At 41.8% G+C, this 15872-nt stretch overlaps 1 protein-coding gene across 1 annotated transcript; it reads right to left on the bottom strand.

The window, feature by feature from the left end:
• Window positions 1-1471: 1471 nt before the first annotated feature.
• On the bottom strand, window positions 1472-10286 carry LOC125232841 (sarcoplasmic reticulum histidine-rich calcium-binding protein-like). Its single transcript, XM_048138636.1, has 3 exons — window positions 10200-10286; window positions 3646-3722; window positions 1472-2658 (listed from the first exon to the last, which is right to left on the bottom strand). Exons 1-3 carry the CDS (start codon window positions 10269-10271, stop codon window positions 1593-1595), a joined length of 1215 nt encoding a protein of 404 aa, XP_047994593.1. The 5' UTR covers window positions 10272-10286; the 3' UTR covers window positions 1472-1592.
• Window positions 10287-15872: the final 5586 nt, after the last annotated feature.

The raw sequence follows: 15872 nt of genomic DNA, 5'->3' as shown, positions 1-15872 counted from the left end.
CGTTGCAGTCCTTTCTTCTACTTTTTAACAGACTTCTTTACTCAAAAATTAAAGAAGAACCTTTCATTTCATTTATTGTCATAATCATAACTGTGTACAATGAGATCGCATGCATAAGGTACAGCGGGGTCAGCGGGGCAAATTGTAACTGATCCATGTTTTCCACTCCACATGGCAATGCCGCTATAGGTACCTTACTCAAATAATTCTAAAAGTTTGCCCATTTCTGTTTGTTTATAATTTCTCCGCCGGCTAGTCGGCTATAAGTACATATTTTTACATTTCTGAAACGGTTACTTTAGTCAGACCAAGCTATAGTATGTTGGCAACGGTTTTGAGAGCCGGTGCAAGGGTTAAGTATGTAAGCATCATAATTTCGTAGAAATTTGAGATCCAGACGTATAGAGAGAGAGAGAATACCTACCAGCCGACGTAGCAGAATGGCAATCGTCGATGCCAGACGCCGGCAGAAATGCAGTCTGGCTCTGTCGCGCCAGTACGCAAGAGCGATAGAGATAAATAGCTACGAAACAGATATTATCGTGAACGTTTGTGAATTTGGCTACGTACATAGTAAAGTAAGGAATGTCTTAGATCACACGTAATTATTGGCCGAGGCGAACCCGAGGTCAACAACATGTAATCTGAGGCTGATATACCAGCCACGGTATTTTTCTGTTAGACATAGCCGGGTAGCGGTAACTTCATTTAGTCCAGCCGCCAGCGGCCCGAAATTTTACGCATTCCGGCCGATGGACAGAAAAATAACATTTACTCCGGCGAGATCGTCAAAATCGTTGCCATCTTTGCATAGGTGCGGTTCTAGTATAGAGCAACCTATGTTACTTAAGAGATAGGTAAATTGAAAGTGTAAAATTGACTGTCTTGAGTGGAAGTTGAACTTACGACCACTGTATCGCTAGCCACTGGGCTACTCTTCCATCTGAGCTACCAGATATTAGTCTATGAAATACTTAGCCGCCAACCTATTATTTCTACTTACATACTTTCTGGTTCGGCAATAAACCTAGTGTACTTAAGTACTATTTCATCATCATCATATCAGCCCTTTATCGCCCACTGCTGAGCATAGGCCTCTCTTCTAGTACGCCACTTCTCCCGGTCCTGGGCTAATCTCATCCAGCTGTGACTCGCAGGTTTTCAGATGTCGTCGACCCAACGAGCCAACGGATGCCAGGCACTTCTTACATTTGTTAGCGGCCACCATTCCGTTAACATTTTGGTCCACCTGCCATCACTCTGCCTAGAAACATGTCCCGCTCAACTCCATTTTAGTTTAGTAATAACGAAACCTACGTCTTGCACCTTAGTGCGACGACGGATCTCGGTATTCCTTTACTCGATCTTGCATCTTAATACCGAGCATGGCGCGCTCCATGGCTCGCAACTAGGAAAATACCGTTTGATCTCTTACTATGGGATTGGGGAGCATAAATAATTGCACAAACAATAAGTTTTCAATTGTTTATATCAGCGTTACAAAAAATATTTACAGCATCATTCGTTCGTACAAACATAACAATTTAAACGGACAATTAGTTAACAAATATTTACATTATCGTTTGCATTGTTTATTCGAGGTCATCCTCATCCTCATCATCATCATCAACGAAGTGGTATTCCTTCCCGTCCTCGCTGCTGCCGTTCTTTCCGTGCTCCGCGCTGTGGCTGTAGTGGCTCTCCTTGCCCTCCTCAGCAGAGTGGCTGTCGTCGCTTTCATCGTGATGCCCTTTAGCGTGGAACCCTGCCTTTCCAAACTCACTCTTGTCGTAACCAGCATCGTGGGCTCCACCCTCCTTGTGGCCTCCCTCTTCAGAGCCGTGGTGGCCCTTCTCGTTGCCGTACTTGTTGAAGTGGCCGTTGTTGTCGGCGACGTCGTAGAAGTCGTGGTCCTTCTTGAACTCGTCCTTGTGGAACACCTTGTGGTAGCCGGTCACGTCCTCGCCCTTGCTGAAGTGCTTCTTGTGGCCGTGGTCGCCCCCTTCGTGGCTGGAGCCAGCCTCGTGGTGCTTGCCGTGCGCGTCCGCCTCGTCGTGGTGGGCGGCTTCCTCTCCTTCGGATTCGCCGTAGTGGCCCTCCTTATGTTCCTTGCCGTAGTGGCCGGATTTGCCCGAGGCGTGGTGGTCTTTGGAGCTGTATCCCTTGCTGCCCTTCTCGCCGTGAGCGGCGTGGTGTTCCTCTTCGTAGTCACTGCCGGCCCCCTTCTCATGAATGTGGCCGTGGCCGTGGCCGGATCCGAGATCTATTAATTCTCCGTACAGTTCCGGATCGGCGGGTTCCTCGTCGTCACTATCGTCGTCGTCGTCGTCTTGTTCGACGATGTGCTTCTCGAGGGGTACAGCTTCGCCGTGGAAAGTGAGAGGAGTGGCGGCCAGGTTGTAGACCTCGGGCTCGGGTAGCGGCAGGGCGAGAGGCTGCGCCACGGGGAGCGGCGGCGCGAAGGCCGCAGGCTGGTGGTACTGCTGCGCGCCCAGCTGGATGAGGCTGGCTGGACCGCCGTTGTCGCTCCTGTAGATGTACCCGCTGGCCACCGGCGCCACGTACGACACGTGGACGGCCGACGCCGCCGCCGCGACCGCCACTAGTACACATAAAGCCTTCGCCATGGTTGAAATGTGCTCGCTGCGGTGACCTGTGCTGTAATAATTTGATAAGCCTATTGCTCAATATTTATATCTAAGATAAAGGAAGGACTATCGTACCTTTCTAGTAGCCATGTAACAATTTGTTTATCATAGCGAGGTTGTGTGACAAAGACATTGGCAATGAAAAGGCGTTGTGCAACAGTTTGCGGTCGATGGCATGACGAATTGGCGTGAAATGGTCTTGGAGCCCACCGGCCCACAAAAAACATTTCATTCATCGACATAGTGCGCGAGTAGGACGAGGGCTGTATTGTTTTTGACTAAATAAATGCATGCGCGCCCACGGGCGACAAAGTTGTTCGGCGACCTACGAATTTGTATGAAAAGTTGCGTCGCTTCGTGTGTGCACTTTCATACCAGCCCATACACCGATGATGTGAGCGACAAAAAAAGTCGCTGCCAAAAGTTACCCGTGTGCGCGCTCAGTCAGTTAAAATAAATTAGTTTTTGTTGGTTTACAGTTTGCAGATTATTATTTTGAGTAACATGTTCAGTAGTAACTATCCTATTCATTTTTTATATTGATCGTCTCAAAATAGCCTGTGTACTGATGGTCTTTCAAGGTGGTTTGAACTATTTCAACTGAACTAATTCAACTTTTAGAAAAAAAAAACGAAGTCTAAATCGTTCATTCGTTCGAAACAGACACGTCAAAACGTCGTGATTTTTGCGTCGGGGGTTAAAAATGAGCCGTATCGTAATTCCGAATAGTATGTAGAGTGGGTAGTTAGGTATAAATTAACTCTGCAACAGAAACATGTCGCTTCTCGCGATAGGTTTTTGTTGTTCGGGCAGGCTCGCGATCGCTCTTAATGGAAATTTTTAGTGGAAAAGGGTCAGCGCGATGTCAATTCAGCCCTCGCCTCGTCTCGTCTCGCCCTGCCGGTGGAAAACCACCTTCAGACGTTAAAACACCGGTAGGAGGTAGGCGGATATAGCTACAGGGTGGTAAGGGTATTACTGACACTGATGATTTTACCTCATGGCATTTGTGGCATCCTGCTCCCTTACATGGCATGTTGACTGGCATGCTTCACTCGTCTCTGTAGCGTTGAACTAAATAAAAATAAGTACATATAAAACCTGCAACACTCATACAGATCTCTAAAGCCTACTATAGCACACAAGACTACATGAATGATGAAACACCGTGGGATACAAGTATTGCTGAAAAGTGAAAACAATTAATTATATAGGTTATTAATGATGATATTGATAATTCAATGTATTTTTATACAATATATTTTTTTGACATTTAGAATTTATTCTAGAAGTTTTTAGACTAGTATTTTTTTTATACAATTTAGATTGATATCATTTTATTAAATCAATGTAGTTTGATATTTAAATAAATAATATTTATTGTTGACTATTTAAAAGTGCTTATTTTATTTATTTATTTATTTAAACTTTATTGCATAAAGGCGAACTTTGCATTCTGACCTTTGGGCCAAACACCGATCAATATTTAGAATAAAGATGAATATTGTACATTGTTGACATACAAATTTACAAAAATAAAAGTGCTTATTACTTACAAATTTACATAAATATACTTACATATACTATACATATATACATATTATATACCTGCCCTATAACTATTACGACGCTTGATTAAGAGACTTTTCTAAAAGATGTCTGCGCAACTTGATCTTGAACAGAGACTTGGTCTGAGTTTGCTTTATCTTAAGAAGGAGATTATTCCAAAGACGAATTGAATGTAATGTGAAAGAGTTGTACATGGATCCGGTGCGATAGAGAGGGACTGACAATATGAGTTTCCGAGAAGATCGAAGCTCCCGGCCTGGCTGTGCAGTAACAAAGTGAAATTTAGACCGCAGGTACTCCGGTGTTGCTGGGTCATTTAATATACTGTACAGCATACATAGCACTCTGAGGCATCTGCGATCACGTACACGAAGCCAGTTAAGTTTCCGCCGATAAATGGAGACATGGTCATACTTGCGGAGGCCGAAGATAAATCTTATGCAGTTATTTAAAAGTCTATCTAACCTGTCTGATAATCCTTGTGAAAGATTGGTAAGGCATACATCGCTATAATCTATGACTGGTAGCACAAGAGCCTGTACGAGTAGAATTTTAGTACTGGTCGGCAAGAAGTGCTTAAATCTGTACAATCTGTACAGCATTAATTAGGGTATTTGTAACTCTGCGACATATGTCAGAAACTTGTGGCTCCCAGGACAGGCCCCGATCGATGATCAACCCTAGGTTTCTCACTTGCGACGACAGCGGTATTACGGTACCCTCAAACAGAATGTGTCTTACATATGTAAGGTCGGAGAGTAAAATTGACCGCGGAGTCCCGAGAACGATAGCTTGACACTTAGACGGGTTGACATCGATTCCAAAATCTTTCGACCAGGAAGAAATGCTACAAAGGTCGTTATTTAGCCGCGTTATAGCCTCATCTATATTATCGATCCCCACTTGAGTGTACAATTGCAAGTCGTCGGCGTACAAGTGATATGAACAATTAATAAAGGGCGTGATTAAATTAACAAAGACAGAAAACAGCAGAGGTGAGAGTATACCACCCTGAGGAACACCGGAGGAAAGTTCGCACCAGTCAGAAAGTTCCCGATTGGCACGAATTGCCTGCCGACGACCGCAAAGGTAGGATGCAAACCACTCGGCCGCTGACGTCGAAATATTGAGATGGTCGAGAGCGGCAAGAAGCTCATGGTTAACAGCATTAAATGCATTAGAAAAATCTATTAACACCAGTACAGTGACAAGAGACGCTTCTATGCCCAGCCGCACATCTTCAATAACCTTGAGTAAAGCGGTAGTCGTACTATGCCCGGAACGAAAGCCTGACTGGAATGGTGAGAGAATGTGGCTATTGGAGATATGAGTGGACAATTGCTTGTGCACTACGGCTTCTAAAACCTTGGACAAAAACGGGAGAATTGAAATTGGGCGAAATTCTTTGAGTAACGATGGGTTAGCTACTTTCGGGAGAGGTATTACATGAGCGCTACGCCACAGAGATGGAAATACACCTGTATGCATGGAAAGATTGACGACGTGCGTTATAATAGGTACAATGCAACCAAGGATATGCAAGACCATAACTCTACTTAGCTCGTCCTGTCCTATCGCATTCGACTTAATGGAATTAATTATTTTACGAATTTCGTCATCAGAGGCCGGCGTGAAAGTAAAGGTAGAACGAGAAGCAGAGGGTAAGCCGCGAAGGTACGAGATACTTTTGGACGTAGTTGCGGGATCTAGCGAAAAGGATTTTGAGAAATGCGTATTTAATCGTTCAGAGAAAAAGCAGATGAAGTGTTTGAATAAAATGAAGATTTACCTACGCCAATAGTTTTGAGAAATTTCCAGGTGTCAGCTGTTGAACAAGAAACAATATTTTGATGAATGTATTTACGCTTAGCATCTCTAATAATTTAGTTGCACCGATTTCTAGCAATTTTAAAAACATTCCAGTTATCACTGCAACGATCCCGTTTGTATTTGCGGAACGCACGGATCACACCTCGTCATTGCAATACGGACCGCGTGGGTAATCCAAGGCGCAGGCGGGCGTTTTAGTTTTACTTCACGAACGGGCGCATGAGTGTCAAACAGTTTTAAGACAGCTGTGTTAAGTGCAACTACCGCCTCGTCAACAGTTGGAGCCGTAAGTGTGGGTACCCAGTCAATCGCGCGCGCGTCTCGCAATAGTGCCTCAGTGTCCAACCGAGCAAAGCTCCGTAATTTAATACTGATTGCTTGTGGTTTAGGAGGACGTACTTTGTAACAAACAAATATTAGATCATGTCGAGAAAAACCAGGGGCTAATAGCTGTCCCACTTTACTCACATGGTCAGTGGATGACGTAAGAATAAGATCCAACCAGGAGTCTGACGTGTCAAAATTACGGTGTGTTGGTTTTAACGGGAGAACAGAAAGTGCCGCAGAGTCCAGTATGGACAGTAAATTTCGTGACCTGAGATTATTTTTTAAAAGATCTGTGTTGAAGTCACCCATGATAATGTGATGTGTACCTTCTGACGCAAAAGAAACGAGCAACGACTCTAAGGTTGTGAAATAATCGACCGTCGGTCTTATTGTAAGTCTATTTGAATAATAGTTATTTGTTATACAAGGGGGCAAAGTTGAATAGAATCCTGAACTTGCGAGTTTTTTAACACACGAGAAGTAAAATACATTTGCACCCGAGTGTAACACAAAATTTTTCCCCTCACTATAGCGAGGAAACTACAACGCAAAAAATGCGTTTATCATTGCTTCCAGTAGCTCCACAGGTGGTAAATCATCTTTATTACTAGATTCACCTACTTTTATCAATTTTAAAGCAGTTAATTTGACTTTATTCAAGGTCAAATTACTTTACCCACTAGTGGATAAAATGCGTTTTTACCCGCTGGTATTAAAGGACAAAACACGTGTTTCCGAGCTAGTGAGGGGAAAAGAATATTTTGATTTGATTTGATTTGTAATCTAATGTACGAGTACGGTCATACGGTGTTTGTATGTCGAGTCGACTTAATCGATAGCGGAGGTACCTATATAATGCACCTTTCCTTTTATAATCTAGCAGGCAAGCATCGCGCGATAAATGATAAACATCAGGCCGGCCCTATCACTCTTACAAATAGTGCGAATTGGACAGCCTGACGTTATATCGTTTATCGCGCGACCATGCTTGATGCCTGCCAGATTATAAAAGGAAAGATGCTATCGGTTCTAGAATCTAGATACTACAATTGAAGAGTACACGGAAAAAACATATATTTAAGGACGTGACATAGAACCAAAAACAACAAAAAAGTGTACCTTATTTTTACCCAATTGTCATAACATAACACATACTTACATGCGGCGGCGCATAAAGCTAGGAACATACTACGCGGACGTCCGTCGTAAATCGACCGCGGACGGGAATCTGGACAATGGAAATACACATAACCGTGCAAACTATCGGTCGACGGACGTGGACGTGCGCGCGGACGCGATCGAAATCTGGCTCGCTGGATGTTTTGTTCCGTGCACACTGATCGGTCGCGGTCGCGGTCGATTTACGACGGACGTACGCGTAGTATGTTCCTAGCTTAAAGCGACCGATCAGTGTGCACGAAACAAAACATCCAGCGAGCCAGATTTCGATCGGACGTCCATGCGCTCAAGGCCACGTCCACGTCCGTCGACCGATAGTTTGCACGGTTATGTGTAATTTCATTGTCCAGATCCCCGTCCGCGGTCGATTTACGACGGACGTCCGCGTAGTATGTTCCTAGCTTAATGCGTAAACAATCGCCCGCATCGCTCAATGAACTCACCCCGCGCATTAGGTTCCCGGGGCGGCCGGCGTGTGCGCACACGAGGGATTTTATGGGGTTGTCTGAGTAAAATTGAGTGAAATATGATATACACCGTGTTTCACTTAACACTAAAAACCTGAAAACAGTTTGTTCAGAATCGAGAGTAGAATCGATTGAGCTATATCTTGATGGGGGTAATATTTTTATTTAAATTAGTATAATTAATTATTTTTTACGTGCCCATTCTATTGTACTCGTAATACAACATTGTGTATATCGCATTGCTAAGAGGTTGTTTACCTTTTTTCAGTATTTAGGGGTATTAATTAATACTGGCTGGTTACTTGGACGATTTTTTTTTCCGCTACTAGTTTGACGTTGTTTGTCAGTTTAATCTTAATGTTTATCATAAGTCATAACAAATTGAACTCGTACCTAATTACAACCTTGTCATTTTGAATATTTAGTTTATTTGCTTACTGCGATTACCTGTCCAATTTGAAGTTTACTGTGACAAAGCTTTAAAGTGTTTTACAGTGACATCTTAGCTGTCTATTGGTAAACCTTATGTCGTTGCAGTAACGTACACAAATAAATAGTGTTATGGTTTATGATGGTAGTTAGCAATTACTTTATTGAGTGTAGAGCTAAAAGTCAAGTAGAGCTGTACAGAAAATTAAAAATTCAATAAAAAAAAAAGTAACGATCAGATTAAAAGATGAATACTCTAGATGAGTTTAAAAAAATAAAAATCAGTTGGGGTGTCTGAGGTTTTGAGTGATACCGGAAACACCGTGTATATTTATGATAAAATATATTTTTTTTACATGGCCAGCCCATCGTGTCCTTAAATTGTTGACGCTTATAAAAATTACCCCCTACATAATAATAGAGAGGTACCTGACTCCCGTCAATTGAAATCATTTGGTTTGAATGAAATTGTACAGCAGGATTTTCCTACACGTAATAAAATAAATAAATAATAAATATAATAGGACGTTCTTACACAGATTGACTAATAATCGGAAAGATGTTCTACGCTACGCACGTGCTACGGGCTACGGCGTAGTGTTTACCTTTGGCTAGTCTAATCTGTGGGCTGTGGCTAAAAGTAAGCTCATTTATAATTTAAAAAAAGTCCTATTTGTAACACGAGACGTATGTACCCAGAGCCCCTAGTGTACAGTCTGGTAAAAAAAAAAAGAGTAGATATATAATAGGGTCTAGATAGACGGTGGCGCCCTTATTAATTATCTACATTGTAGACCGTTTTGCATGTGGCAACTATTGAGTAACTTTTGTATGAGAACAGTAAGTGTTGCTATGATAAAATATAATAAAAACATTTAGTTCCGTAACTATATTGTAATTAGTAAAATCGCGTTTCAGTTTCGAATGAATTTGTTTAGATACGGTGATTCAAAAAATAGGCTTTTCGAAACGTTTATGTTACTTCATTCGCTGTAAAATGTACACTAGAGTACGGAAACCGTTATCATGACTTTTGACATTTTAAGGTCTTAGCACTCTTAGCACACTATGCCAACTCCACACCAACTCGACTCACACATTTGATGACACACGTGGACGACGCGTAGACCACACGTTGCATAGGCTCAACGACAATTTTGAAAATTGTGTTGTTATTATACTACATAAGTCTTAAGTTTTCTATATTTAGCTTTGAATCGAGTGGCTGTTGAGTAGTTTTAGTGTACACTTTTAGAATAAGTTGTGATGACTTGATGAGCACAGATATTTGTTCCTGAGTCATGGATGTTTTCTATGTAGGTATATAAGTATGTATTTATCTACTATATAAGTATACACGGTGCTCGTGAGCATTGCACGAGATTTTAACAGCATATTTCTGATCTCATTTTAAGACTAAAATGTTATATAAACTTTTCTAGATTTCGCCTAGTTTCAGAGTTATTACCAACTAAAAAAAAAGTTCTTATTGTTACTGAGTAAAAAAGGCTTTTTTAACGACGTTGATACCATTATGGAGAATAGTCTCATTATCCTCTCTGATAGATGTCAAAAAGTGAGAAGTAAAACCTTTCATATATGAGGTTTTTAGAAAAAAAAACATAATTATAAGAATGAATGTAAGAATCAGCAAAAGTGAAATTATACCTTTACTTTCCCGATACTTAGATTATTTTCTAAATATAGTATAAGTTAATTCTAAATATATAAAGTATAAAACATTAACAACCTGTTCAGAATTTTCTTGTTGAACAAAACTATCGGGCAAAACCAACTTGTACATAATGTAGACGTAGAACATGTGAACTTGGACACATATTGAAATGGACTGAACATTACAGTATTCCAATGTTTCACAATTTTACGTTGCACTAAGGTATCAGCTCTCTTATAGGAAGTAAAAACAATTATGATAACACTTGTGTAATATCAACTCGAATGTGTGTAAGAATAAGGTGCAAAATAGAGTATTTGGAGACTTCTAAATATTATACGCTCATGATTCAACACAATCATCTATTTTGTAAATTGAACGGTCGTTTACCGTTCATTAGATTAAAGTATCAATCTATCAAAGCCGAGTGCGCTATCTAACTCGTATATTTTTATCACAGTATTATATGTTTTATTAGTACCTACATACTTATGTACGTAACTTCAGTAATAAATAGACTAGAAAATATTAATATTAGGTTCGAATAAAATAAGAATTGGTTAGAAATATGGCTTATCTTTATCTTACAAAATATACATATTTACAAAAACTAACAAAACAACAACAATCTTTAACAATCCTTCAGTGTTTGACTTGGTAGCCGTAGACCTTCCCGCTGTGTCCCTCCCTCGCAGCTCCTCCCTCCCCTGAATAGTAGTGCGCGGAGGAGTCCGCTCCGCGGGCGGAGTGGGCGGCTCCGTGCTCCTCGTCAGACTGCTCCTCTCCGCCACCCTCCTCTCCTGCGTGTGCTGCGTCATGCCCCGACTCCTCAGAACCTCCTTCCTCGTGTGCACCGGCTCCTGCCCCGTGATGTTCCTGTCCAGCTCCGTGCTCAGCGAAACCACCTTTAACACCTTCTGTGTCATAGAAGTCATGGTCTTTTTTGAACTCGTCTTTGTCGAGAAGTTTGTGGTAACCGTCGACCGCCCCTTCCTTGCTATGGGCGAGTTTGTGCCCGTGGTCCCCTCCCGAGTATTTGTCACCTTCGTCAAAATGCTTGCCAAAGGCGTCTGCGTCTCCATACTGTTTCTTATGGCCTCCTCTTTAGAGATTGAGTAGCTCTCATATTTTTCAGTGTGATAGTCCCCTTCTCCCCCTTTCCCGTACCCATGGCTGGATGCGTACCCTTTGTGCCCTTTGTCACCGTGCTCATGATGCCCTTCGGAGCCAAAATCACTCCCACCCCCGTCGCCATGATAGATCCCTAGATCGTAGTGACCTAAGCTGTGCAAATAATCAGAGAAATCGCTGTTGTATTTGCCGAAATCTGACGCATAATCCTTGATGAATTTTCCATAACCGACTTCGTCAGCGATGCCATCGATGCCGTCGTCGTCGTGTCCCTCAGATTTCTCTACTACTGGAATGACATAAGCCTCGCTGGCGTGGGATGCAGCTTTGGTCTCATCTTCTTTGGCGTAAAAAGGTCCGGCGGCGACCGGGATAGGAGCGGCGAACGCCTTCGGCTGTTCATATACCGGCAACTTGGATAAATGCTCCATAACATCGCTCTCCTCCATCTTGATGACGCTCGCGGGCCCGTCGTTGTCCTTCTTGTAGATGAAGCCGGTGGCGGCGGGCTGCAGGTCGGAGCCGGTGGTGCGGACCATCACCATCCGCTCCACGGACTCCCGCATCTCCATGCAGGCGCCGCAGGCGGCCAGGACCAGTAGAGCGAGTCGTCGTGCCATCATCCCGACGGTGTGCGCGACAATGCCGAGAAAGGTCAAACGATACAGTTATATAGGGTCGTTTTGCTAGAACATTGACATTCATAACGCCCCGATTTGCGCTAGATTGGCCAATGCACTTCTGTGTCAATGATAATAAAAACAGTTTAATTTATTCGGTGCATAGCTGCGCGTGGGGCGTGAAAAGACATGCTCCCGCCGCCGCGCCGCCGCCGGCCGCTGAAGGACGCTCCGAGCTACGTGTTTGTCACAAACGTGTGTAAATTGATTAAATATATAAGTATGTCAAATATAGATTGGTATGGTAACGCATTTATTTTAAAATGCTAAATTATTGAAAACAATATAAACTTAGGCAAACTAATATAATTAGTATAATTACGAATAGGTACCTACAAGCCTACATATGACACTCTAGACTTGAATACTGTGTACCAACAACTTATCTCCAGAAACATTGACGATTGGCCACAAGGGAAGGAGGGCCACCAAGGGTGTTTATTGAATCCTGAACAAAGCGAACGATTGTATAATTAAACTGTTTTTAAACATAATCATGAGCTTATAGAGCTAGCAAGTGTTTTTTTTAAACATGGTGGAAATAATTTTGCTACCATGTGACGCACAACTGCTCCTTCTATCACCTACTTATGAGGATTTTTTATTCGTGTTTAATATAATTACTTAAACAAAAATATCCATAATCCATAATAATATTATAAATGGGAAAGTGTGTGTGTCTGTTTGTTTGTCCGTCTTTCACGGCAAAACGGAGCGATGAGTAGTTGAAGTGATTTTTTAGTGGAGATAGTTGACGGGATGGAGAGTGACATAGGCTACTTTTGGTCTCTTTCTACCCCCCTTCCCCCCACTTCCCTAAAATGGGGGGGGGGGGGGTGGAAGTTTGTATGGAGCATTCCGCAATTTACGAATTTAACGCGAGCGAAGCCGCGGGCAACAGCTAGTATACATATAATTAAGGAAAATGTTAAAAGTGTTGTCCTTATTTAGAACAGAAAAGTGTCACTTAGGGATCAGTGGCAATTTTCTAACCTAAGAGGAAACATAAATTGCATTTTTCCTCACTGAGAGGAGGACCTTGGAGGAAAAATGCATTAGCAGTTAATACTTAAATTACTTAAATGATTATTTTTACGAGGAAAATGAAAAAAAAAAGATGTGTTCATCCTATCTTTTTAATTATAAACAATTGACATAAGAAAACCAAGCTCTCAAAGGCAATAAACATTACAGATGATATATACCTACCTAATTTTGATTTCTGTATGGGACACCAGTTTTAACAGCAAAAACGTAATTTCAAAAATATAGATAACGCAACGCATATCGCATATTAATCTTGAATTTCGCGAATTTTTCTCCTGTCAAACCATGCAGTATCATTTAGAATTTAATTACCTGTATTGCTACCTATTACCTACACATCAAAACAAAAGCAAGTTAACATTAACCCATCGTATGTTCAGGCACGGATCCGTGGGTAAAATTAGGTCATATTTTTGTATTTCTTCCGGAACGAATAGTTATTCTACGTGGAATAGCCGAGGTTGGAAGTGTTGGAACCCGCGATTTTTGACGCATCCGCACACGAGGGGTTAATAATATAAATGGAATAATCAACAAATAATACCTAATTGACTTGTAATTAAAATAAAATGCAAGTATATATAATTAACATTAGAGTAAATCATCCTAAAAACACGTAAATAATCAGTGCTCGTTTGTTTATAGCTCACAGACAATCTTTGCACATTTATTTGTTTAATACGAAAGAGCAAACATCAAATTATTTCACTTTACAACTTTGTATCCCTCCTATGAAGGCAGGGTGAGGTAAGATAAGAAAAAAAGTGACTAGGTTTTTTTAAACCACAATGTTACTATGTAAAATATAAATAGAAATAAAAGTTTTGAAGGCCTAAGCTTAATTGTAAATATAAATTTGAGTGGACTCGGGACTTTTTTTACTCTGAACGTTTAGTTAGATAGATTATAAAATCATGATTTATACTATGAGTTCCTAATGAAACTTAGTGCAGGGTCATAATGTTGGCAGTAAAAAGTAATAAATAAATCTTTATAATTACAAAATATTAAAGAATCACGCACTTTTGACCCTGGCATATGCTTAATTTGGCCATTTTGGTAAATAAATATAGTTTAGGCTATTAACCGGTCACAGACTGAACACCGGCCTTAAACGAGACCAAAAGTGTCGGTTAACCGGTTTGCATTCCTATATACGACACGTGCACAAAGCTCTCTCACACCAGCGGAGCGGAGGGCGAATCCGCATCAGTGCATTAACCGAGTGAGCGTTACTTTTTGTTAATGTTATTATGATTGCATATCGAGAAGACGCCGTGCGCCGGCAGGATGTTCATTTTCCTCCTCTTCCGCCACTCCTGGAAGCCGGAGCCGCGCAGGCGGCCCACCACGATGATGGGCCGCTTGACCGGCATGGGGTCGAGGCCGGCCGCCTTGTCCACCGCCGCGGGCTGCGCGCTCGGCTCCGGCTCGCCGGCCGGCAGGGGCGCCGGCGCCGCCGCCGCCGCCGGCCGCTCCACGTGCTCCATCTGAGGTAATTGTGGTTTCTTTAATTTTTTAGTTTTTGGAACCGGTCTGATGGTATATCTCGGTATCTCATCCGCCTCCGTGTCCGCCCAGGCCGCCGATGAGTCGATAAAGTTATCGCTCTCCGCGCTAGGTAAGAATCCTATTTTGAAGTAGGAGTTGAGAAGATCGTTGGCTTCTCTCAGTATGTGCCGGGGGCCGAAGCCGGAGTAGCGTTTGTTGTGCAACTTGCTGAGGTAGGAGAAGTCGATGTTGGGCTCGGCGGCCGAGTTGCTGAACTTGATCACGTTCTCGCCTCTGCTCATTCCGTACGAGCTGACATCATTGACGGACAGATAAAATACGACACCGAATATTTGGAGGATCTTCATCTTCGCTTGCATTTCACTCAATGACCACATCTTTCTCGCCTTTGGCACTTATAAAGAGTTTGTTTGTTTTATTTTCCTGACTACATTGTTTGCATCATTACAATGATACGGCATCTTGTTTGTGTTAATTGCAAAGTAAACAGGTATAATTATTTAACAAATATAAACTTTATTAGTTACAATCTTCATCTCTTCGGCTTCAGTGAGAGCAGTTTATTTGTCGGTGAGGTCTCGTCGTCGTAGCTAAATAACAAATTAAATAAGAGATCCTAACCGAAAGTATTGAAAGGAAGAATATATTTTGAGGTCTCGATTATAATAGATATGTCTATTTTCAACACGCCAGTAGCCAATAATAGTACCGCGTTTTGTATATTTCTCGGTAGTATGGTGAAATGTTTTGTGTTAAGAGTACATTCCGATCAAAGTATTTTAAAACATTTGAATCTCTCGCCACGGTGAAGATTGTATTTGGATGTGTTCTCTTGGTCGGGTCGTTAATAACAATTAGGTATTTTTATATACCAGCTCTATTCTATGGAATTGTCAGAAGAAGAAGGCAACAAAACGAGTGGTTCTGTGTGCAGCAAACCTCGCAAACTTCCATGATACCGCCATGTATTGCAAAAAATCAAGAAACTGATTTGACAAAAACATACCTGTCCACAAACTTTCACGAAAATGGGCTAAAAAGTACGACCTGTGCTTACTGTAGGAGAACAACCGGACACACATATGAAATCATTGTCAATCTTAAAATGAGACCTTCACTAACGCTTCGGTCAAAAATGGAGGCGGAAGAGTTGACTTTCCATAACATTCCAATAATTTTAGTGACTTTTTATGGAGACTGACTGAATAAGGTGATTATTGAAACAATTTAAAATACCTACCTATTGCTCTGAGATTGGAGGCGAAGTTCATCGTGATGCGATGCTTCGGAGTGAAAAGTATTTCAATTTACCACAAATCTAAATTCTTACACATCTTAACTGTTTTACAGCTAGAAGTGCTAGAACCATTGCCAAAAC

Source organism: Leguminivora glycinivorella, chromosome 1 (genome assembly GCF_023078275.1).
Source record: "Leguminivora glycinivorella isolate SPB_JAAS2020 chromosome 1, LegGlyc_1.1, whole genome shotgun sequence".
Taxonomy (NCBI): Eukaryota; Metazoa; Arthropoda; class Insecta; order Lepidoptera; family Tortricidae; genus Leguminivora; species Leguminivora glycinivorella.
The sequence above is the reverse complement of the archived record's forward strand: the minus strand, read 5'-3'. Positions and strand labels throughout refer to the sequence as shown.

Bases quoted from the DNA above. Each gene is read 5' to 3' on its own strand.
- LOC125232841 (XM_048138636.1), bottom strand. From the start codon at position 10,271: ATGTTCTACGTCTACATTATGTACAAGTTGGTTTTGCCCGATAGTTTT. The intron at 3,723-10,199 runs GTTGTTAATGTT...ATTTTTATTTAG, and splicing joins AACAAGAAAATTCTGAACAG to TTCAACGCTACAGAGACGAG. The intron at 2,659-3,645 runs GTAAAATCATCA...AAATTATTACAG, and splicing joins GATGCCACAAATGCCATGAG to CACAGGTCACCGCAGCGAGC.